Source organism: Bombyx mandarina, chromosome 10, assembly GCF_030267445.1.
Source record: "Bombyx mandarina strain Sakado chromosome 10, ASM3026744v2".
NCBI lineage: Eukaryota > Metazoa > Arthropoda > Insecta > Lepidoptera > Bombycidae > Bombyx > Bombyx mandarina.
In genome coordinates this window covers 11,705,869-11,730,603 of record NC_143217.1, presented here as the reverse complement: position 1 = coordinate 11,730,603, position 24,735 = coordinate 11,705,869, and the positions used below count along the sequence as shown (strand labels likewise).

General features: G+C 36.1%; 2 protein-coding genes across 4 annotated transcripts in view; both read right to left on the bottom strand.

The window, feature by feature from the left end:
* Positions 1 to 237: 237 nt before the first annotated feature.
* On the bottom strand, positions 238 to 9,744 carry LOC114243172 (uncharacterized). The gene is made up of 5 exons (XM_028174565.2): positions 9,382 to 9,744; positions 8,581 to 8,727; positions 8,408 to 8,488; positions 7,558 to 7,635; positions 238 to 5,553 (listed from the first exon to the last, which is right to left on the bottom strand). Exons 1-5 carry the CDS (start codon positions 9,520 to 9,522, stop codon positions 1,255 to 1,257), a joined length of 4,746 nt encoding a protein of 1,581 aa, XP_028030366.2. The 5' UTR covers positions 9,523 to 9,744; the 3' UTR covers positions 238 to 1,254.
* Positions 9,745 to 14,523: 4,779 nt separating this feature from the next.
* Positions 14,524 to 24,735, bottom strand: part of Rab26 (RAS oncogene family member Rab26) — an 81,466-nt gene continuing 71,254 nt past the window's right edge. Inside the window, exons 2-6 of one of the 3 annotated variants that reach the window (XM_089730428.1) lie at positions 21,507 to 21,899; positions 20,807 to 20,917; positions 19,301 to 19,409; positions 17,377 to 17,487; positions 14,524 to 16,581 (exon numbers count right to left, since the gene is read on the bottom strand). In XM_089730428.1, coding sequence (XP_089586554.1) covers positions 16,340 to 16,581; positions 17,377 to 17,487; positions 19,301 to 19,409; positions 20,807 to 20,917; positions 21,507 to 21,719 — 786 coding nt within the window. In that variant the 5' untranslated portion in view covers positions 21,720 to 21,899 and the 3' untranslated portion in view covers positions 14,524 to 16,339. Of the gene's footprint in view, positions 16,582 to 17,376; positions 17,488 to 19,300; positions 19,410 to 20,806; positions 20,918 to 21,506; positions 23,085 to 24,735 lie in introns of those variants that run through there. The other 2 variants (XM_028174619.2, XM_028174620.2) reach the window with 2 other exon arrangements.

The following is a 24,735-nucleotide window of genomic DNA, read 5'->3' as shown; positions in this document are numbered from 1 at the left end:
GATGAGCATTCAATTATAAATGGGCCGTGTAATGCTCATATTCCTATATTGCCAATTAACTAAAACCTAAGCTTCCGGCGTCCACGTTTTCTTTGGCATTCTGGCTTTTTCCACGAAAGCCGAACATGGAGGCGCCAAGTTTTAAGCTTACGCAAAAGTTGATATAATTTTAAAGAAATAAATAAAATAGTGGTTTGAATATCAAGCGAGGATAGCTTTGTTTTAAAATTTATCGACTTCGTTGAAAAATCTTTATTATATTAATAAGAGTGTAGTCGTAAGTATGATAGTACATAATATATTTTACATTATATATTTCACAAGACCTTAATTATCTTAAAGATAAATAAATGCATATCTATAAAGCGTTCTTATAGAATAACTTTGTATTTTTACAGGAACATTTCTGATATTAATCACCTTATCAAGAAGCAAAACATAATTTTGGCACTGATTCGCAGATGATCAAGTAAACTCTGAATTATGTCATGTTTAATTTACTTTGTATTTTCAGCCATAGATGAGGAAATGTGTCTTATGTGGTTTTCGTATAAAATATAATTATTATACTTGAAATCACTAAAATAATCAGTACATTTTAAACACAAACGGTCCTTCGATAAAAAACTCTTTTAGATCCCGAAATTACATTAATTATATATTTACAAGATATATGTATCAATTCAAATATTTTAAACCTAGGTCATGCCGACCGAGAAAAAGATGAATATTTTTTTAAAATTATAAAACGTAATGAGAAATTAATTTAAACACACTGGTTGCTTAAAATATGACTGATTTTGACTAATCTTTCAATTTTGGCCCATACATGTTATTAAACATTCAAAATTAAATTGATTATAATATCGAAGCAATCATAAGTAAGTACTTACAGACAAAATAAACATAAGTTTAGAATTGACCCCACTGTTCGCGGGAGCATTCATTATGAACGAAAAGTAAAATTAAATAACACACTATGTGAGCAAACGCTTAAAACGAAAAATAAAATCGAAATTACGAAAATAACTACATATTTCTTAACGCCAAAACAATAAGGTTAAGGAATGACATCATAAAGTCTTGGACTGAACATTACAATTGCTTTAGATAAAGACGAACAGCATGCGTATAAAATTGTACATAACTGAACACGGTCCCCCCAAACGGCGTTAGCAGGAAAGTACAAACATGAAAAGAGTGGTTCTGTTATCTCTCGTAGAAATAACCCATGTTATTTATAGCCTGTATACATCAGTGAGACATTTCTATGTGTCTCTGTAAACTCTTTTTGTTCATGTATGAACGGTCGCACATAGCACAGGGGAAGTAGACCTTTTCGTTGTCGGAGTGTCGCGCCCGCGTGTGTGTGGACAGGTCTAGGGCCCTCGCAAAATATACTTTGCAAATGTTGCAGAAAAATTTGGTGGGAGTCGCGTGCATTGTTCGGTGGGCGATGAGGTCCCGTGGGGTGGCCACCCCGTCCCCACACTGAGCGCATGTAAATTCCCCGGGAGGGTCCACCACGCCGTTACCATCGTCTTCGGAATCTCCGGATTCCTCCTCGCCGTGATGTCTCATTTTGTGAGACCTCAGCGCATCAGCATTATCGTACTGCGCGCCGCAAAGATCGCAAGCGTGCACCTCTTCATCTCCTAAGCCGGTAGCAGAGGAACTTCCTTCGCCGCTTTCGTAATGCTTCTTCATATGTACGATCAAAGTAGACTTTCTCGTGAAGCTTTTATCGCAAACAGGACAAAAAACTGAATTCGGTTGATGAACCTCATCCATATGACGTTGGTAGGCTGCGCGTTTCGTAAACTCTTTGTCACAAATGCCGCAGTATCTATCTTCAAGAGGTCCTGTACTCTGTTGATCTGTCTCTATAGAGTCGTCAGATCGCAACTTCTTATTAGGGTTCACAACGGTGACTTCAACCTCTGGTGGCAATCTTCTTTTGGCAACGGATGCCGGAGTCGGCGTCGAATGTTGAACGCGAGCCAGTTGCGAGGCATCGACTATTTCATGTTTACTGACTTTGTGGGAAACTTTGTGCTGTGGCATCCACAGGCCTGAATTATTGGCAGCCGCTTTTCCGTCCGGCGAACGAAGGTGCCAACCGCGGTGGCTCTTCAGAGCTGATATTGAAGTGTAGCTCTTGTGACATATTTCGCATTCAAAAGTCTGCGGCTGCTGGGGGAGTTGATTAACGCACTGATGGTTCTGTAAAGCCAGCAGTCCTACGAACTGTTTGCCGCACGCTTCGCAAGGATACCTGGCCTGATAGTCAACGTTCGCGTCGCCAGTGTCTTGATCGTTATCGTAGTCTCCGTCCACATCTTGTGAAGTGTCTTGAGATTTACTACTCGTGACCTGATTGGCGTTATAACCGAGCAATTCACGAGCGTGTGCAGCCTTCAGATGTTCGTAAAGCTCCAACGTAGAACTCAACGGTTTGCCGCATATTTTGCACATTTGCACAGAAGTCTTATGAAAGTTCTTCCTGTGACGATAATACGACTTTTTATCGGCGAAATTGATTTTGCATATCGTGCAACTTGACCTGCTACTGGTGTCGCCCCTCTCGCTTGTGGACTGCGTGTGATTATCAGAACCGGAACCCATATTCGGATTAATAATTCCGTGTTTATTACGCTTATGTTTCCACAAAGCATTCCTGACCGGAAATCGTTGATAGCACAATTCACATGAATAAGGTAATTCGGGTTGTGGTTGAGTCGGCTGCGTATTATTGAAATTAGCAAAGTTAAAACTGTTGAACTGCGGTGTCGACAGAATCGTACCATTTTCATCTGGATTATATTCATCCTCTTCGGTCGAGGCATGCATAGTATTCTCTTCACTGTCATTTCTGTCGTTCAAGAGATCAGCGTGTAATACCTTTTTATGCTTCCAAATGTTTTTCTTGTGCATAAAACCTTTACCACAAATATCGCAACAATACGGAGCATTAGGGATATTACTATAATTCGGTTTAAACGATACAAAGCCTGGTTGAACACCAGGATAAGACTTAATTGGCTTCCCGATGATTTGAGGAGCAAAACTCTTAGGATCTCCCGGTTTCCTATTAGTCGTCGGCACTTTAGCATGAATGCGCATGTGATTAGAATACGCCTGGCGACTTTTGAAAGACCTGATGCATATGTCGCAGTAAAATTCTGCATCGGTGGGGGTATTCCCGGCCCCGGGATGGATTTGCTGAACGTGGTCGGCAAGTTTCTGCGGAGTACTGTAGGAATTAGAACACAAACTACAAGGGTAAAATTTCACTCGCAAGTGGGTGTTCTTGTGTTCCGCGAGTTCTGACGGTCGTAAAAATTTCTTTTCACATTGATCGCAATGATGTGCCACCTGATTGTGTTCGGCTACTTGGTGGTCAGTCCATGCGTCAACTGTTTCAAAAATCGCATTGCATTCAGTACATGAATAATGATACTCTTCGGCCTCTTCTTTAACGAGAGTCATGTCAGGTTCATGGCTTTGAACGCCTAAGGTCCTGTCCGAATGCTCCGTATATATGTGCTTGTTTAGATCAGCGGCTTGTTCAAATTTGGAATCGCAATGCTGACAGAAATGAGGTTTATCTTCGCCGTGTATGATTTTCAAGTGTTTCACCAAACTAGGATAGTTTGTGTTCTTCTTTCCACAGACGGGACAGTCGGTTGGCCTACCGTCCACACACTTGGTCAAGGTTTCAGATTGATCGAGGTTACCAGCATGTACAGCAACGGCATGATCATTAAAATATTGGATGTTTCTGAATTTCTCTTCACACAAATCGCAAGAAATATTAACGGTGCATTCGCCGACGCGTATGTGTTTCTTTAACAAATTTTTGTCTTTAAACCTTACCCTGCAGTGTACGCAGTGGAGTGGCATCATAGACTGTCCATCTTCGTGAACGTCTAATACGTGTTTCATAATAAACTGTTTCAATTGGAATTTCGCAGGACAAAGTCTGCAAGCGTATGACCTAGCATTGAAGATATCTTTGTACTGAACTTTGACGTCCACAGGCACAGGTTCATCCTCTATCACGATATCGTCGGTGATGCCGTTTTCGTCGTAAATTATTTTCCACAGATCCGTACACGAATTCGATCGCATATGGCTGAGCAGCGCGCCAATGTGGCCGAAAGTTACAACACAATTGTAGCAGGTGTGTTTAGGAACCTTGTGCCCGTTTTTCTGTAGATGTTGTATAACCGCTTTCCTGCGCGGATGTTCTCTGTCACAGCACAGACATCGCTTAGTGTTAATTTGCTCAATGATATCGCGATGTTTATTTATAAAATCTCTTTGAGATTTAGTCACGTACACTTTATCAGGGTCTAACACCTTAGCAGGTTTCTCTTCTTCTTCAACCGTAGCGTCGTTGGGATCAATCGCTTCACCTGATTGGGCTGTTTCATCGAGTTCTTCCTCCTCTTCGTTCATTTCGCTAAGATATGAATTTGTTTGCATGTCCTCGTTTATCTCGACAACGGGAGCGAGACCTTCGGGGGGGACATAGTCTTCATCGTAATCATCATTTTCATCTTGATTATCTTCATTATCTTTATCTTCATGATCTTCATACTTTATATGAATATTTTCGTCAACCATCGGATTTTCTTGACTGTCCGCTGTGTCTTCATTATGATCCTTTTCGGTATCACTCTGCATATTCTCATCATGATTTTCATTATAATCTGCATTATCTTGCTCGTCATGTTTCTTATCGTCATCCACATCTTCGCGCTGACGTGCAATTTCGATCTCGTTTTCAGAATCCATATCTACTGTGTCATAGTTCTGATTTTGACTGTCATTTACTTCACCTTCCGCTTCGTCGTCACCTTGCTGATCATAAGCATCAGGGTCGGCCTCAGATAAAATAGTTTCTACCTGAAACGATGCTATTTCTGGTTCCGATATTAAAGTTTCGGGACTTTCAGGACCCGAATTCATAATTTCTGGTTCAGACACTAAAACTTCCGGTTTCGTTGTTAGGAGTGTTTTCAAAATTTGTGGTTCTTTTTTCTTGATTTGCAAGTCTTTTAGTGCTTTAATACGAAGGGGATATGGTAAATTATTTTGTGTAACTTTAGAATTTACAGTTTTAATAGGAATTGGTTTCGGTGGACCAGCTTTCGACGCATTGACGATCGGGATGTTTTTGAACTGGATTTTGTGACTGATAGGATTAGGCATAAGTCGCGCCTTGGGATTAAATGGATTAGGCCTCAATTTCGGCTGTAGATGTGTACGAGACTTTTTCGTCGTGGTTTTGTTAGTGTACCTATCAAAACTATGCGCGGTCAACTCATGTCGCCTGGCGTTGTGTGAGTATCTGTAGCTGCGTCCACAAACAAGACAATCTTTTGACGCTATTTGTTGAATGCCTTGGCGGGCGTGTAGGGTCTCACCAGTGGGACGCATAACCGTAATAGAAACTTCAGGCATGTTTGATACTTTCGCAAGAGGCGCGGCTACATTATTCACGTCTTCATCTTCATCATCTTCTTCATCTTTTTCGCTTTCTACTCCCTAAAACAGTTTTGGATTTAAGTAAAAATATCACGTATTAACAACCAAGTAGCCAATTTGACATTTCGTCTGATACTATAAAATTATTGTAATCGTACACAAAACCAACCAGGTGATTTATTTGAGTATTTTTGCATTTCAGTAACTTTCGAATGTGAAAGCAGTAATCCAATTTTAAACACATTCAGCCAAATTAACCTAAGCACTGAACACAAACATTAACACAGTGCTCCTTACATGTACTTTGTCCGCATTTTACACAACATTGTTTAGTTTTTCTGTCTCGTTTCATTGTTTTTATACATATTCGGCATCTTCTTCTGTTCATAAAATAAGATGAGTTTTGCACAAGATTGTTTATCGGAATATCATCTATTTCAACCAACAATTTATCTGTTCTTAAAAGACTAAGAGCTAAATCTTTAATGAAATTACGACGATGAGTTATCTTGTTGATATTTTCTGAACTCCATAGGACTTGAGTATTTATTGTAGCGATGTTTAGCATAGTAAAAAAAAGGGAAAGAGTCCAATCATTAGTCATTTGCATGGTCGTGTAGTAATGCATCAAAACATCAAGCACCTCAACAGCAGACTGATTCTTCTTATAAAAGGATACAACTGTCGAATTGCCGATGTGTCTACCTTTGTGATAATATCTTGGATCATTTGATATAACGTTAACACATTTAGATTCAGAAGTAACGTAAGATGTAATACAAGTGCTATCCTGGAGAAAACCAGTCATGACAGATTTACATTTTCTGTAGTGTGATAAAAATGCAGGTGGTATATGATGATGGCTTGTTTTTAATGCTGCAACAGTAAAAAGTTGATATTCATTCTTCAAAATTTCCATCAAAGTAAACGATGTGAACCAGCTGTCCATGACAATTGTTCTCTCAGTATTGACTAAATGCTGGACCATTTTTTTTACAACTTCTTCGGCACCAAAATAAGGATCACTAATAACATCCAAATTTGTTACATAAAAGTTGTTTGGGTCAACAAGAAGTACCATTTTGATGCCACGTTTCAATGATTTCTTATCAATCTCGTAACGAAATGGACATGGTCCATAAACGGGTACAATGATCTCATCAATAACTGCAGTGTTCTTTACATCAAAAGAGGTTCTACAATTCAGAGCGAAGATTTCAAATACTTTACGAATACGACGCATAGGATCAAGTGGAACGTTACTCTTAGCACAGTTTTTTTCAAAACGCATATTCTCAAGGAGGAACTTAAATCGATCATATGTAATAGCACTTCTAATGCATGGTACTCCACAGACGTCATCCCAAAGATCACTACATTTTTGATGAGTGGGTCTATATATGCCATGTAGATAAAGGACCCCTATTAAAGTTTTTATTTCCCGAATGTCTGTGAAACTTATTTCGTTTTGACCCAGATGATCATTTGTAGAACTGACAATCTGTTCGAGCAAATCATCCGAGAAGTATTGTTGCCATGCAGTTTCAATATTTTGTATGTATTTTGGCTCAAATGCTTTCAGTTTCCTAGACTTCAAATGTTCTTTTGGGTTCACAGACGGCGATGTTACTTGTGGTGTTTTAGAAATAATTTCATGATTTTTACAGACATAACCCATTTTAGAGTCAAGGAAGGAGTCATCGAGATGGTCCTGTAGTTCAGATTCTGATGAAGAATCATGGTCAGAGCAGTGGAGTACATCACGTTCTTCTGTTGTTTGTAGGGAATCAATAACTTCACTGTCTTGTACCATGTTCAAAATTGCATGCACCCGATGCCAATCCATACGGGGGTCTATGCATGTCTGTGGATGAAATTAATTCAATTGAACCATTCCAAAACAATATCTAACAAGTCAGAAGACACAACACTATGTTTACATTTCTTGGTATTAATAATTGTAAATTATAGTTATTTAAAAAATTACAATTATTGTTGAAATGTCATATTGGCTACACATTAGTGGAGAAAGTAGTCTAGATAAAAATACAACAGATTCATTACCTTATCACTCCTTGGTGTGAGCCCAAGCGATGTCAAGATGGGTGGGCCTTCCGGTTGTAATTTATGGGAGCTTTGGGTCTGAAATTTAACATTAAGGACTTTTGTTTTTAAAAGATTTACTAATGTGTTATTAATAACTAAAATTTTTATGTAGTGCAATTAAATTTAGAAAAAATAATATCAAATGTGCATGACCACAAGTATTTTGTGGTATCACATGTTTATGCAGTAAAAGCTCAACTGTAGAATCAACATGAATTTTGTATATTTTTTACCATAACATTTTTTAACAAAAATATTATCTCTATAACTTTTGCAATAACCATAATATGGTAAAATATATGAATGATTTATAAGTAATTTTTATGAAATTAATGAATACTACCAAATTTGTATAAAATGTACACAAACAAAATACCTTTGATAGTTGTATTCTAAAATTGAAAAACTATATTATTATAAAAAATAGAAATTTTATGAGGTAGTAACTAAGTTTCCGAACTAATAAGTACCTTAACATATACCAACGAGTCATCATCATAGTCTTAAATTTTTTATCAACCCTTCATTTAAATATAACTAGTTCCACAAAATATTTCAGCATATTGTATCCAACAACACAATCATTTCATAATTTATAGAATGAAAATACTTCATCAAGTTTAAGATACCTTCTTAATATAAAACAGAACTGTCAACAGTCATGACCTTGACACTAAAATGCAACATTAAACAGCAATACTTGCATATCATTGGCTTATGAAATAATATAGTATTTTCAATATGATCAGTATTGGTCATCAATTGAAAGAAATACAAAATAAATCATTTGGATGTATCTCATACAAACCTCATTATCGGGGTAAGAGCCATCAATAACCACTCCTTCATCATATGCTTCATCTGACAGAGGTTCATTTTTTACTTTCACCTGAAATTGTAATTTTCGACATGTAAACAAATGAGCTAAAAACAATTTAATTTTTAACATTCCATGTTCAAATATGTAGAGAGCAAACCCACCTCTTCTAGTTGGTTGCCATCTTTATTAATCAACTGTATCAGTTTGGTTTGTGTTCTTTCACATACATCCTTGAAAATATGCCAATTGTTGACATTATCCATGCACTTCTTACAGACATTTGTCGGCAAGTCGTCATTTTCGGTTATCTGAAAAATAAATCATACGTAATCATGGTATAGATGGCGAATGGGCGCGCACCACGCCGCATTTCATCAGAACGAGCAAGGCGAAACCGCGCCTCACGTACAGTACATACAGACTACAGATACGCGAGGAGAAACTAAGTAGGTAGGCGTTGGTATAGACGCGCCGACAAGCGGCTGCTCCTCGACCGAATAAGTAGAAGCGAGTCGAGTGGCATCCAGTGAGCCCCTCGAGGGTTAGCGCTCGATATACCTACGCACACACATCTATATCGTACTCACGCCGACACTGACGCTCGACCCGTTCGAGGGACGAGCTGCAGGCTGGTCTCGACCGATAAATCAATACACCCAACGCCAAGCATACCTAGCGATACGCAGCCCCCTCCCGACATGACCGCATGACCCCCGGGAATAATGCCAAACCCCAACCTCATGATAAACGCCGTTCCTAGCCGGCTGAACGGAATGCGGTGCGTCGCGGCCACGAGCCGACCGATAACCGTGGAACATTACAAAATGGTGGACGATCTTACGACATCTCCACCTAAACGCAGCTATGCTCGTTGAAAAAGGCGGATGACGAGTTCTCACGTTTTCCAAGAGTCTACTTTCACTGATATCTTATAACTATTGTTTATTTTACGTATTACTTACCTCAACCGACACGCAATCCTTAATTTTTGAGGCGAGGACGTGAGGTTCAGAGTCATCGGAACTGGTGGTAGGAAAAATGGGCAGTAATTCGCCACGAGCTGACAAGCACAGTCTACAAACACTATCATAGTTCACATTCATTGTAAATAAACAAAATTTAGAATGTTTCAGCACTAAAATCACACTTAGAAAAGGGACGCCATGTCACCACGAGCACTTCAACACAAAGCACTGCACATCGTTCTTGCTAGAGCACGAAAGCGGCTGATGATGAGGATGAGAAGTCGATAGGTTCAGTCGGGACGGCTGGGTCGAGTCGTCGACCACCTGTCGTTCTGCGCATGTGCGCGTAAAATAACGCCAGGGTGACCAACATCCCAAATACAAAACACGGTTCAGTCAGCTGCTACCAACAATTTAGAAAAACCATTATATTTTGAAAATGTATTTTTAATTTTTTAAAAGACTTACATTATTTGTATTTTTGGAAATGTCTTTTGCGAGATAATTTTAATCATAATTTATAGGGAAAGTTAACTACAGTTGACTGTTTTAGAAAAAAAAGTAATTTTCATATTGTTACTTTTCTAATATATGGAGCTGCTACATTAACTTACGGATTTTAACCTCTACTGATTTTCTACAACATTTCTTTTGTGCTTTAAATTGAAAAGGCTTGAAAATAGTCTTTAGCGGTTTGCTCGGAAAAGCACCTAACATTACTAATTAAAAAAAAAACGTTTACCACTCACTACCTGGCCATATTATTAACCATCGATGACAAAAAGTGATGAAATTAATTTGAAATTGTTTCTACCAATTTTTTTTGATTTTACCTCAGTGATAGGCTCTCTGGAACTTTATTTATTTATATATTTTGTAGATTCCATTAAAATCAGCAGTAATTTTGATGCTCAGGAATGATTGTTGAAGAGCAACAAACTAATACTAAGCCTTGTACTAAAAGATCACGATATTTAGTTAAACTATGACTCCAAACTCTTTGACACTTTATGTTGATTACATAAACTGCAGGATCAGTTTCAAAGTCTCGGTTCAATATAATATGTATGTATGTATATATATTATGCTTTCAAGGCGATGCGAGGCCACATCGAATCACGCTGTTGTGATTTTAGACATGGCCACACTGGACTCGTTATAGATTGGTATGTACTGATACAGATATACTGAACTTTTTGGCGGCAACGCAAGGAGTAAAGTTGTGTGATTTGTTTTATTTTGTCTATTTAGTGCTTTTCAGGTTTAAATGTGTAATGACGGTGGTTTATTAACTGTTTTGTATCGGTGAAAGTGCACAAATGTGGGAAAATGAAACAAAGCCGCTGAACGTAACTTCTCGGGATCCTCCAAAAAGTCCACTGGGCTCAGTAAATGACCACCATTTTACTGAGATTATATTTCATCCCATATCATCTCATCACATTGATGCATGCATGCAATGCAATGCATTGATGCACATGCCATGTTTCATATTAATCAACTTCATTTCATTTCATAATATCATTCTTCATATAAAAAAAGTTTTCATTAAAATTAAAATAAAACTTGACCTAAAGGTCTTAGTAACCAGGTCATAAAATCCCTTAAAAAAAGAGTGATACTCAATCAGGAAAACTATTAGTCATAACAAGTCCATGTAGATTAAAAGTCCAACAATTCTTGCAAGGTAAATGATTCATATCGTAAAAGATAGAAGAGTTAACCAAAGGTTTTAACAGTAATAATAATGCTCAGAAGAATAACCCTCAAAGACCTAAGTTCGCTCGAGAATCCTTTAACTAAGAAACTAAGTAATGGCTTCATCCTAATTACTCTGTTAATTCTGATGTTATAAATTACATAGAAAAAAGTACATATAAGAATATCCTTTTTTTATTGCTTTTAAGGGTGGATGAGCTCACAGCCCACCTGGTGTTAAGTGGTTACTGGAGCCCATAGACATCTATGACGTAATAATTTTTTTTCCTACCTTAGCTGGTAGCCTTGAGAGGCTATTCCAGCGTAGCCTTAAGGTAAATGTGCCACCGACCTTGAGATATCAGTTCCAAGCTCTCAGTATAGTTATACTCAGTATAGTATAATATCAATTTTAAAATTGAAATTTATTTGGGTATTAAATTGTTCAAGATTGTGAATATATAATTAGCCGCTACACACGAGTTAACTTGCATTATTGTAGAAAGAAAGCAAATTGGAAATAATATTTCTGGATGAAAGCTATTTCTTTTTCCGTATTGCATGATAACGTATTAGCATTATTAGCATGAATATCGTTTTAATAGTTATGACATAAAAATACCACAAACCAACAAACTATGAGAATGCAAGAATAAAAAAGAATGAGGAAAAAACTAAACTCGGATATTTAACGAAACTACGATTCTCATAGCAGAGGAAGACTTTGAGAATCAGAAACTTACTGATAAAGATATATTTAAATATAACACAATACAAAAATACACTCATACAGTTTAGAAGAATTAAAATGTTTGCGTCCTCTGGTTGAAGCAACCGAAAGCGTGCTATCTCTTTCTAGTGAACAATGAACACAGCGCCAGTTTTAAACTTCGGTTAACTTCGGTTTGTTCATTTACAAGCGGGAAGATTTAAAACTTTGACAGATGGATTATGAACTAACGATGGAATATTTCAATTCAAAGATAATGCTATCCTTTTAAATCCGATTTCGTTTTCAAATGATTAACTGAAAAAATCTCATCAAATTTCCAATAGACACTTTTTAACAATACTTTTTTTTATGTTATCTCAACCTATAATCCGGTTCCATAAAAACAACGAATTTTTTTTTTATAAACCACTATAGTATTGCCACTATTGTAATCCGTTTGTGCTGATTACTTTGCCTATTAAGTTTTTTTTATACCACAGTCTACCTATAGTCAGCGTTACGCATGAATATTTATATATAACCGCATTTAACAATGTGGATGTCGCCACCATTCTTGTGATATGAGGTCCAAGTCTCAACATTATGTAACTGTTTTCCCAACCTTGAAACCGGATGCCGACCATCGTAAAGAAATAATACTGTACTAAAAAATTGGATATGTATTTATCACCATCGTGCTTATTTGTGTTGCCAAGTTTTAGTTCGGGAGGGCTGTTTATAACTATAGTGACTTCGATCTTATATCTCAAGGTCAACCACGTAACACCAGGCGGACTGGTGGAAGCTCTTTTAAACATATATGCTAAAAAAGCATCTCGAGCTTTATCATGATCGAAAACTCTCATGCTGGCAACTATCTGTGTTAATTCGTTCGTGAACACATCTTAAGTAGGTAGGTAGTGGATGTAATGAAAAGTCATTGTTATAAAATGAACATAGGCCCAGTTCGTCGTGGCCTAAAGGATAAGATGTCTGTTGCATTCGTATCTAGCGATGCAACGGTGTTCGAATCCCGCAGGCGGGTACCAATTTTTCTAATATTATACTTACTCAACAAATGTTCACGATCGACTTCCACGGTGAAGGAATAACATCGTGTAATAAAAATCAAACTCACAAAATTATAATTTGCGTAATTACTGGTGGTAGGACCCATAGATTATACACTTAATATATTAGAGTAGGACCTCTTGTGAGTCCATACGGAGGTGAATGAAGTTAGCCCCTCAAAAAAATTTTTTTTTCCTATTTTATACTTATTTTCTATTAATTCGTTTGTTCATCATTTGTTCATGATTGTTCACTGTTAATAATTGTTTGTTCTGCATTTATTTATTTAAAAAAAATATTTAAAAATATACCTACAAGTTAGCCCCTCTAATGCAATTTTTAATATTTTTTCATCCTTAATGACTCGTAAATATTCATTTTCGATTGTTCTTATATAAAACACGTTTGTTCTCTTTCGAAATTACTCGTTTTTTGTTTAATTTACTATTTTTATTAGTTGAATAAATGTATGCAAAATATGTGTACTGCGCATGTGTCAACTATAATGCCTAAACTTTCTACGCGGTTTTAATCGTGAAAAAAAAAACAAATATGAATCCTGAAGGAGCAATTAATTGGTATACAGTTTAATTAAAAAAATTAAAAAATAAATAAATGAAATAATGTGCATTGGCGTTAAGTTACACCAAATACATTTTTTCCATCCTCTTACCTATCGTATTAAAATGTTATTTTACTAATGTTAGGAATATAATTTCGACTGTGTAAAAAAGTTATTATAATGTATACCTATATTATCTCTTGAAAGATAAATAATGAACATATTTACTTATTTGTTTATATTACCTATGTGAACTCCCTATCTTTTTTATACCTTCATAACGATAAGTAGGAGGATGGAAAAAATGTATTTGGTCTAATTTAACGCCAATGCACATTATTTCATTTATTTATTTTTTAATTTTTTTAATTAAACTGTATACCAATTAATTGCTCCTTCAGGATTTATATTTGTTTTTTTTTTCACGATTAAAACCGCGTAGAAAGTTTAGGCATTATAGTTGACACATGCGCAGTACACATTTTGCATACATTTATTCAACTAATAAAAATAGTAAATTAAACAAAAAACGAGTAATTTCGAAAGAGAACAAACGTGTTTTATATAAGAACAATCGAAAATGAATATTTACGAGTCATTAAGGATGAAAAAATATTAAAAATTGCATTAGAGGGGCTAACTTGTAGGTATATTTTTAAATATTTTTTTTAAATAAATAAATGCAGAACAAACAATTATTAACAGTGAACAATCATGAACAAATGATGAACAAACGAATTAATAGAAAATAAGTATAAAATAGGAAAAAAAAATGTTTTTGAGGGGCTAACTTCATTCACCTTCCATACGGGTAGGTATCTCTAATATATTAAGTGTATAATCTATGGGTAGGTACCACCGCCCCGTCTATTTCTGCCGTGAAGCAGTAATGCGTTTCGGCTTGAAGGGTGGGGCAGCCGCTGTAACTATACTTGAGGCCTTAGAACTTTTATCTCAAGGTGGGTGGCACATTTACGCTATAGATGTCTATGGGCTCCAGTAACCACTTAACACCAGGTGAGGATGTGAGCTCGTCCAACCATCTAAGCAATAAAATAAATAAATAAAAAGTTAATAATAAATCAAAGACAAATAATCACCTTTTTTATTTTGTTTTATCTGCTTTTCTTTATTGATATTATGTTTTATTTTTACACAAGCAACAATCAGCGTCATTATAAATACGTACAGTTTATTTTATGGTTTACTTATTAATACATTCTTACACCTTTATTTTTTATTTTTCGAGTAACATTAATATTTTATTTATTAACCAGATTACATAGTTTTATCTTACGGGATACGATTTTAAAAACATCAAGAATGTTCTAGATTATCGTTTTTTGAGCTCTTTATATTTTATATCAAGCAAATGCTTAAGTAGGATATTTGTTGTGTCTTTTGAGATTTAAAACAGTTTCCTGTCGTCAGTCGTCTAAAATAAAACCTTTTATTTTATGATTATGGTTGGTCTGTTCCTTTTGTCTATCCAGACGAGGCAAAGGATAGCATGGAGCATAAAACTAATTGATGATCAATACACTTGGAATAGAAATATTTTGTTATTAATGAAATATGTTGTATTACTGTAGTATTATTATCATTAAGGTGTTTTATATGAGTCGTCTATTATCAAAGGTGGCAATCTGTGCATTTGGACAAAAAAATGTTATTGATATGTCAATACAGATTGATTTGAATATAATCGTCTCCTTCAAAGAATACGGTTCAAAACCTGCATTAAATAAAGGTGAATACTTAACCTGTTATTTATCTAAGATGTCGTTCAGAAGAGTTTTGTGACTGCCAATGGAATACAAAGTCAATAATTCGTTTTTCTGATTTACCAATAATTGTCCGAAAGTCATATTGCCGGCTTTGATAATAGTCGACTCATATATGACATCGACATTAATCGAAAAGGGATTCTCAAGTTTGGTATCACAAAGCTTAGATTACACATTTTAAAATTTATTTCACAATGATCCCACACACTATATACATAAAGTAGATGTATTTCAAATAGGTATGTATACATAATATTATTATAGATTATTCTGATACATTTTAACTCATTGAATTGTATTCATTGCGCCTAAAGTAGAATAATTACAAAGAAAACAAGTTTATAAATTATTAATCGAATATACTCAATTACGAAAATTCACAAATATATTTCTATTAAACTTATTAAACATTGATTTGTGCGTTACAAAAGAGGCCGATTTTTACAGCGAATATTATATTTCGAAAATGAAATAAAAACTTGAAATGAATTAAAACGACTTTTTATTTTATTTAAAAGTAAATCAAAAATTCATTGTTCTATAGCCAAATAACGTGATAAAAACAATTAAAACGACATTTAAATAATACATACGCCATGCATTTACAATATGAGACGACGTTTACTGTCAACGGCATTGAAATACATTAGGTACATCGGTCCTTCCGACCTTAAGCTCGCAACTGGGTGTTAGAATACGGGCTATGCGTATTTTGGAACGAAGTTCCTTATCGCGCGTTGCGAAAGGGGGCTAGACGGAAAAATTAAGACCAAAAGTTGTAACTACACTTTTTGCTATAGTTGTAAGCCGTGCGGCGTGCGCGTGTTTCTCTGTCTGTCTATCTCTCTCTCTCTCTCACAGAAAGCAAGCCAGTTATTTTCGTTTCGTCTTTCTATTTCGCATTAAACAGTGTGGTGTCGCGACGATTATTCTTGTTGAGTGTATACAGGTTTTTTGTACATAATAAATAATAATAAAATAATAACAATAATGAATCCTATATATGATAAAAAAAAAATTATTATAAAAAAAAAAAAAATTACAATTCCTTCACTAATTAATCGAAAGGAACTTCGTTCCATCCGGGTGTCCCTTGACACCTCTCAAGTTTTTTCTAGAATAAACTTATGTACAGGGCGGACACGATGACCGTTGTTCTTGTGATGGCTGCGCGCGCACCGCCAGCCTCGACGGATCGACGGGGTTCGCTTTGGCGACAAGCGATCGCGCCACGTGGGCGAAGGCGGCTTCGACATTCAGTCCGGTTTTGGCTGATGTCTCCATAAAGGCGACTTGGTACTCTCTCGCCAAGCGCTGCCCCTCCTCCCGCTTCACCGCCCTCTCTAGGCCGCTATCGGATTTGTTACCTGCAAGGCAAAACAGTTTCACAATGCTCAGCGTTTACCTGTGTGCTTAGTGAGAGTTTTTTAACGTTCTCGATAGCGTAAAAGTTAACCCAATTTTGTATGCAGTTGGAACAGCGCCTATAACGACAAACGTAGGCAAACGATCTCATTCCATACAAATATGAGCTAACTTTTACGCTATCTAGAATATTCTAGAACGTTAAAAAACTCGCACTGAGCACACTGACCCTGAATGACGGACTTGACCAGTTGCCGTCTATTCGTTTCACTTCATAGGTACTCTGATGTCACGCGAAGTTGATTTAGATAATGGAATGTACCTAAGACACTCGGATTTCGTTCAGCACTCCAAGTTGCAGTAAATCAGGAAACATGGGCTTCTCCTTGTCCGCAAACAACAAACCGGGAATTCCGGTAAACGAAAAGAAGATGTTGATTTTTTTTCTCTACCTATGCTAGCCTTGAGAGGCTATTTCAGCTTAACCCTAACGTGTTTAGGTGAGCTCACGGGGCTCTAACCGGAGTGTTGCTAACACTGACCCTAGCAAGAGCAGTGCTTCGTAGAATCTACCACCGGATCGGTAACGCGACCCACTGAGAAGATCAATCAATGCGATGTTTGATACTTTAACTATTTAAAAAAAAACGGTCACATAAAGCTGATATTTTAAGATGTCATCAAAAATTAAATTAATATCTTAATTTGTTAAATTAAATACATAAATGTTACTCAATTAAATGTAACTTCACTGAAAGGATTACAATTCGTTTGTTTGAATGACCCAGTAAATTTACCTAATAGCATTATGACGACATCGTCCTGTGCGTACTCCCGAATCTCCCCGAGCCACGCTCGGATGTTGTCGAAACTCGTCTTGTTCGTCACATCATAGAGCAGCAGCAACGCTATGAGAGAAAGAAAGCACGGTCTTAAAAAGTTATAGTGTTTTGTTGGATGCATGGCTTTTCTGATGAACTCAGCGTTAACAATATAACGTAATAGAACAACTAAGAATTTAGTCTCTTGTCTCCAACTAGCCGATGTCGCAGGTACTATAAGAAAAATAGACATAATAAACCGCGTCCAACCCGAAAATGAAAAATAGTGTTGACTAAGGCCCTGAATAACACAGTTTAATAAAGAAATTAACTTTCCACTAGTAATTACTAACAACCAGAACTGAAGAGATCTTAAAACTTCACGATATACCTAAGTCGTCGTGGCCTAAAGGATAAGACGTCCGGTGCATTCGTTGTTGCGATGCACCGATGTTCGAATCCCGCAGGCGGGTACCAATTTTTCTAATGAAATACGTACTTAACAAATGTTCACGATTGACTTCCACGGTGAAGGAATAACATCGTGTAATAAAAATCAAACCCGCAAAATTATAATTTGCGTAATCACTGGTGGTAGGACCTATTGTGAGTCCGCACGGGTAGGTACCACCGCCCTGCCTATTTCTGCCGTGAAGCAGTAATGCGTTTCGGTTTGAAGGGTGGGGTAGCCGTTGTAACTATACTGAGACCTTAGAACTTATATCTCAAGGTGGGTGGCGCATTTACGTTGTAGATGTCTATGGGCTCCAGTAACCACTTAACACCAGCTGGGCTGTGAGCTCGTCCACCCATCTAAGCAATAAAAAAAAAAAAAAAAAAAAAAAAAAAAAAAAAAAAAAAAAAAAAAAAAAAAAAAAAAAAAAAAAAAAAAAAAACATTAATTTATTTATTTAAAAAATGAATATTGAAGTTTTACTCTGAAGAAGTACTTTTTTCAAATGAAAAAAACTTGAAATTTGAATTTCCTGGAAATGGTGTGACTAGGTCATTTTTGAAATGCAGAAGTAGTAGGAAAGCTAAATATGAAAAAAAAAGGATAAACTTTATTCAGTGCCATAGCTAACAAGGTCGATGTGTTGAACAATAGATTGCTTACGCAACCGAATTAACAAGGCAGACACACGTGACCGGTTTAAATTGACCAAGCCGAGTTGACACCGCGCCGAGCTGACGCGCGTCCGTGCGTTATCATCCAGATCGAATTATAGACGTTCACTATCATCAATAGTCCGGTCAAATGCTTCGGTACTTTAATTACATACATGATACAAATGGATAGGGAATTCATTTTATTGCTATAAGTAATAGGTATACCCGGGGGCTTTATCTCAGTCTCGATTGGATTGTACAAAGTTAATAACGGCTGTGCCACCCTTCAAACTAGAACACAATTTAATTAATTACACAACGTTGTTCGATCGTCTTGGAAGTCGTTCGTGAACACGTGTTAGGTGCGTATTTAGCTTCCGCAGCTGTAGACACTGAACACCAGATTACCGCGGGCGCTTCTTGTAACACAAAACTCAAAGTTAAATCAGGCATTTTTTAATTATCTAGAAGTCAATACAATTATTTTAAACAATGAAAATAAAAGAATTCGAGCATAATGATTCAATTCTGCTATGTGATGTATCGTTTTCAATTTCTGTTAATTATTATTACTACAATTATAAGCGAAAAGCATTAGTTATAGCGCCATCTACTAACATTTAATGTACTTTTTACATAACGTTTGTTAGCTTCACAGATTGCCGACAGATGACACTAACTTAAAAAAAAATTTCCATTTCCATTTTAAGTCACAAAACGTTCTTTCAAAGATGCAATATGAATATTTATACACAAGAATCTTAATCTTCAAAATAATTGCATTAATTACCATGTGCGTCCCTGTAATAAGCATGCGTGACGCTACGAAAGCGCTCTTGGCCGGCGGTGTCCCAAATCTGCAACTTCACCTTGATTCCGTCAACTGTTACTATCTTGTTCTGCGGACAGATGGCGTTAGTTGGATTGACTTCAATGATTTGAGTGCTTAAATTTTATTTCAATTTTTAAAATATTTGTTCTTCTCAATATTGGAAGTACAAATTTTAATGAAATTTAATTGAACGATAACGAAAAATTACACATTTTTTTTATAAATAACTCTTAGAATGTTCAGGTGGTTAAAAACTTTATCGACGCTTTGCATAATATGGATCACCGACTATTATATTGGTACATAAAAATAAAACATTCAATATAGATCACTACGTACTTAATTTAATAACCACAACTAAGTAGAATGTCCATAAATTGTTTTAGCTCAAGAAAAATTACAGGCACGCGTCGTTAAAGACTAAGAAAGTATTTTCGATGTTTATAGTTTGTTTTTTTGAATTATTAGTTCGCCGTTGTATCGTGGATCGAGGCATCACTAGGCGGCAAAAGGATCCGTGAGGTTTTAACAAATACTTCTTGAGTCATTGCTGATGTGCACGGGCGACGTTCATTGCTCGGATGGTTCGTAATCCTCTATATTGTCTTTGATAGCTATTAAAACAATATCAGCTGTTTCAGGTATTCGGAGAAAATATAATTATGTGAAAATAAAAAGTCCCTGCCACTCTACAGGCATCGACAAATTACAAAGAAAAAAATATCCAAATTTCTATATCTGTGTACCTACCTGACTCAATAATAACTCTAATTTACCTATATTCGGCTATGGTAACAATAATCTTCGACCGATAATAGTACCTACCACTAGGTTCTACTATTGTACTAGGCAGTACTATTGTTGATCGAAATTTCAAACTATAATAATACCCATACCTACCCAGTAGAGTAGGCATAAAAGTCATCCAATGAAACAAAACCAAATAAAATTAAGATTTTCATAAAATCGTTGTTGTTCCCACCGATGAAGGCAGATGCGATAAATCAAACGTCAAAAAAATGAGCTAACAAAAAAACGAGGACCTTTACAACAATAAATCATTCAACCGAAACGCCGATTCAATCACAGCTGTCACGGGCAAAGGGGCGGGCACGGAAAAAGCGCGCCAAACTTCGAACACCAATCGCGTTGAAGCGCAACGTTCGTTTGGAACTCGCGAGTGGCCCATTTGAATTCGGAACCCTTGAATGTAATTAATTACTTCTACGTCAGGAATGAGAATTTTAAATTTCGAACAATTTTTTTTTATCTTTATTAATTTTCAACATTCGAACTAATTTTTTGTTATTTAATACAATAATATTTTAGTTGGAAGTAGGTATGTGAGCTAAGCAAATATAATAATATAGTTTAAATAGTAAATGAGGTATCAGCCAACAAGAACTGTTTGAACAGCATTGAGTATAAGTCGTGGAGGAGGTCGCAGGAAATGCGATTTTGTACCCGGAAGTCGATGCCGACGGTCGATATGTAGTTTCCTGCGAGAAACGTGCCATCCCGGAAACGTACTAACATGCACGTCTTTCCAACTCCACTGTCACCGAGCAGCATAACCTGAAAAGTGGGAAAATCATGTTTAACCACGAAATAAAGCACACACGAATGTCATAATTTTAGGAATTAACAAGAATTTAATTTAAAAAAAAATTCAATGTACATTTGCGTGCAAATTAAATAAAGTACCTACCCAAAGAGTATTTTTTAATACCTATTATATGTATGTACCTATTTGTTACTTAAATAACACATTATAGAGCGCATTTGAAAGGGATATCTAAGCAGTTAGTAAGATATCTTTGATATACGGATATAGCTCATTACAGCCGTCCGTTTGGGGAAAACGGGAAACTTTATATAGATTTTTTTTATCTAATCGTTGGTAGCCTAAGAGGATTTTTCAACTACTCACGGACCGGTAGGTGAGCTCACGGGCTCAATCTGAGGTACCTATTCATCAAATTGACTATTTACCTAATTAATAAAAAAAAAACCACTTGGCTGTATACTATTTCAATTTTTATTTTATCTATGCACGTTAAATACAATTTGGAATAATTGAGTGAGAACAGAAAGAAAAAAAAGCAGTTTCACACAGTGGTCCGTGAGCGAAAAGAAAAAATGAAGATACCATTAAGACACTTACCTTCCCAAAAACATCATATTTATCTTCCTGTTTGGTTTGCTGCTCCCACTGTTCAGTAGGCGAGGGAGGTTCGCTGTGAGGCATCACGCCTTCCTGGTCACTCTTCTCGTCCTCATCTCTAGCATCCGGAAGGTTCCTGGCCCAAGTCGGTCGGACTCTACCGACCACAACGCGCTTTTCCATTTGCCTGTTATCCATATTCGGATTCCACATGTTCGATATTCTATGTTCTCGATTTAAGAAGAATCGAACATTTCTTATCACTATAATATCGAATTTTGATTCACAACACTTTTTATTGTTCAAATTCACTTTGTCTTTTAATTGTCTGAATGATTTTAATTTTTTTTTTAATATTCTTCGATTGTTTCTTGGAATTCAGAATCGAGTCGCCTTTGTTTATAATAAATTTAATTCGAAATTATTACGTGACCCAAGGATGCAGAGCGTATAGGTACGTGTTCTAAGATTATAAATGTATTTCGATGCATAGGAGGATTCCGCGTAGCAACCCTAATGTTTTTATTGAAATCAACGAGTAGAGGTCACGTTCTCCTATTAAGTAATAATCGAAGCCCATAGACATTACTATTCCGCTAGCAGCCTTGAAAGAAGAGAACATTTCAACTGTATTAATTGACGAGTGTTCGACTCTTCTAAGCTGCGGCAAAAAGTAGAAAGGTTGTGGTACTTTTACACATGCCACTTAATACCAATATAATACATTACATACTATGCAGTCTCCAACGTCTTGTCTCTAAAGAAAATTATTATTTAAATACGTTTTTATAGAATTTGATCTTTGACGCGAAAAAACGTCACATTTTAAACCAGGTACCTAAATCTTTTGGATTATTTTATTTTTAAAAAGCGCTCTTGGAATCTGACCCGCCATTTTATTTGTATTTGATTCTTATTAAACATTCTTTCTTCTTAATACGTTTTAAAAAAATCACTTATAGACATGCCAAATACTATAAGAGAGGGTCTCTTAATTACCATACCTAGTGTTAGGTATGATAATTTTATAATGGTAAATAAACATAATACTCGATTATTTTTACATAGATAAGTTATGATACCAACTTAGATCTCAGATATTTGAGATAATTCGTCGATCTCACCCCTAACAAAAACACGTAATATGGGCGGTTTTATTGTTTTGCGTCCGCCGAGTAAAACACATTCGAATCGGAGATGCCGCAACGCGAAGAACAACTTTTGCCTACGTAACTTTAATTACCAAATATTACGTACTAGGGATCCCGCAGTAGTCGAAATTCGACTATAATTAATTGAAATTATAAGTTTGAACGTTATTATGATTCTATTTTTAAATTATATAGTCACAGATTTCGCCAAGACTACACTTTATGCAAATATTAATAAAGACAAACAATATAATTTAATCTATTCTCAATTTGACAACAGACTATTTAATAAGCTATATGAAAAGTTTGACAATGAACAAAAAGTATGCATGCGTGTGTGTCAAGTGCATGGTAGTGTGTGTAATGTTTTTTATGGATTTGTTGTATTTTTTATGTATAATTTAAAAAAAAAGAGCATTCTGCACTTCTTCTCTATATTCTCTATAAGTGTGGGAAATTTCATACTCCTCCGTCCGCGCAATTTTCGTAAAAAGGGGTATAAAGTTTTTGCTTCACGTCTTAATATATAGATTAGTATTCAATAACAGAACACCTAGATATCAAATTTAAAATAAGAATCTGTATATTCGAGAAAAAAAGGTAAGGGTTATTATTTTGAGGAAGTAAGGCAGCAGCGGCCTTTAGATGCGCTGCTTAATGTTACTAGCCGCAATTATGTTTACAAGACCTAGAACTAATGATGTCATATTTTTTAAACTAAACCGCCATCTTTTCAATAGGTGTCACCGAAGTTGATTCTGCGTGTGGGTGTTAAATAAATTTTAATATGTAAGTTACAGTCCCCTGTTTCTTAATAAAAATATAATATCAGTTACGTTATGTACCAACATATATTAGTTTCTTTTTTCCTAACTAAGCTGATGGTTTTGCGAGACCATACCAGCGTCACCGGGCAAGTAGGTGAGCTCACGGGGCTCAAACCTGACGTTGTTGCTGACACGAACCCTAGCAAGAGCAGTGCTTCGCAGAATCTACCACCGGATCGGAAACGCGACCCGCTGAGAAGATCCGGCGAGAAAATCAGTGGGCTGTGTCTGTGGGTTAATTTACTCGCCGAGCCCTTCGTCGCAAGCGACGGGTTTGACGAGAACGATTACCGGTGCTTGGGGTACCTAAAAGCACCGTTAGTGGATCGGAAGGATCCGTAATGACGTGTTTTGGGCGACCTCGACTGTTTACCATTCGGTCCGCACGATCGGGAATGATATTTGTTTATTAATTGCATAGTCGCGTCAACGAACATGAATGTTAATGGCGCCGTCCACCTCAAGCTGATGTCTACATCATGTCGTCTCATCTGCATATTACGTAAATAAAATCATTACGGGCTTATTTTTTTTGTACAATATTAATTCTTCATCGCTTAAGTCATTCGCGAACAAAAGTTAAGTAGTTAAAGTTAATATTTAATTAGAAACATTAGAAAAATCGGCACAGTCGCATCACTGGATATTAGTATGTATTAGTATATTAGGATATTATTAGTAGACAGACGTCTTATCCTTTAGACCACGACGACTATATTATCTAAAGTAATTAGATTAGATAAAGGCGAGCTCGGGATGACAACGTGATTGCGTGCGAAACTTAATTCGTGTCATGTGTGTCTTGAAGCAATAACTCGTATATGACAAGGATAATTGTGTTACGATAAACCGTGGTCACGGCGTCTGGTAGTTGCTTAAGAACTAGATGTGACACTGTGAAATCTGCTATTCTTTGATTCTATCTATGAAATATTATTTGATATTTCTGATCTATGACATATTATAAAAAGTAGCGGTGCTAGGGCCGCATTGTACGCTCCCATAGTAAATTACTGTCTTCTTTTTTTAAACTATGACAATTGGCCTTTTGCGATGCCGATGTTGCCAGTGTCAAGTTTATAAAGAATCTTCAGTTTTAAAATTAATTAAGATTCTGTTATATGCCGCGAATATACAGCGAAGCGATTTATTTGAGACTGTAATCAAATGGGACGAATTTGAATTAAACTAGATGAGATGGGTCGAAATAGAGGCTCAGTAGCTATTTACTGAGACTACAGTTGGACATTT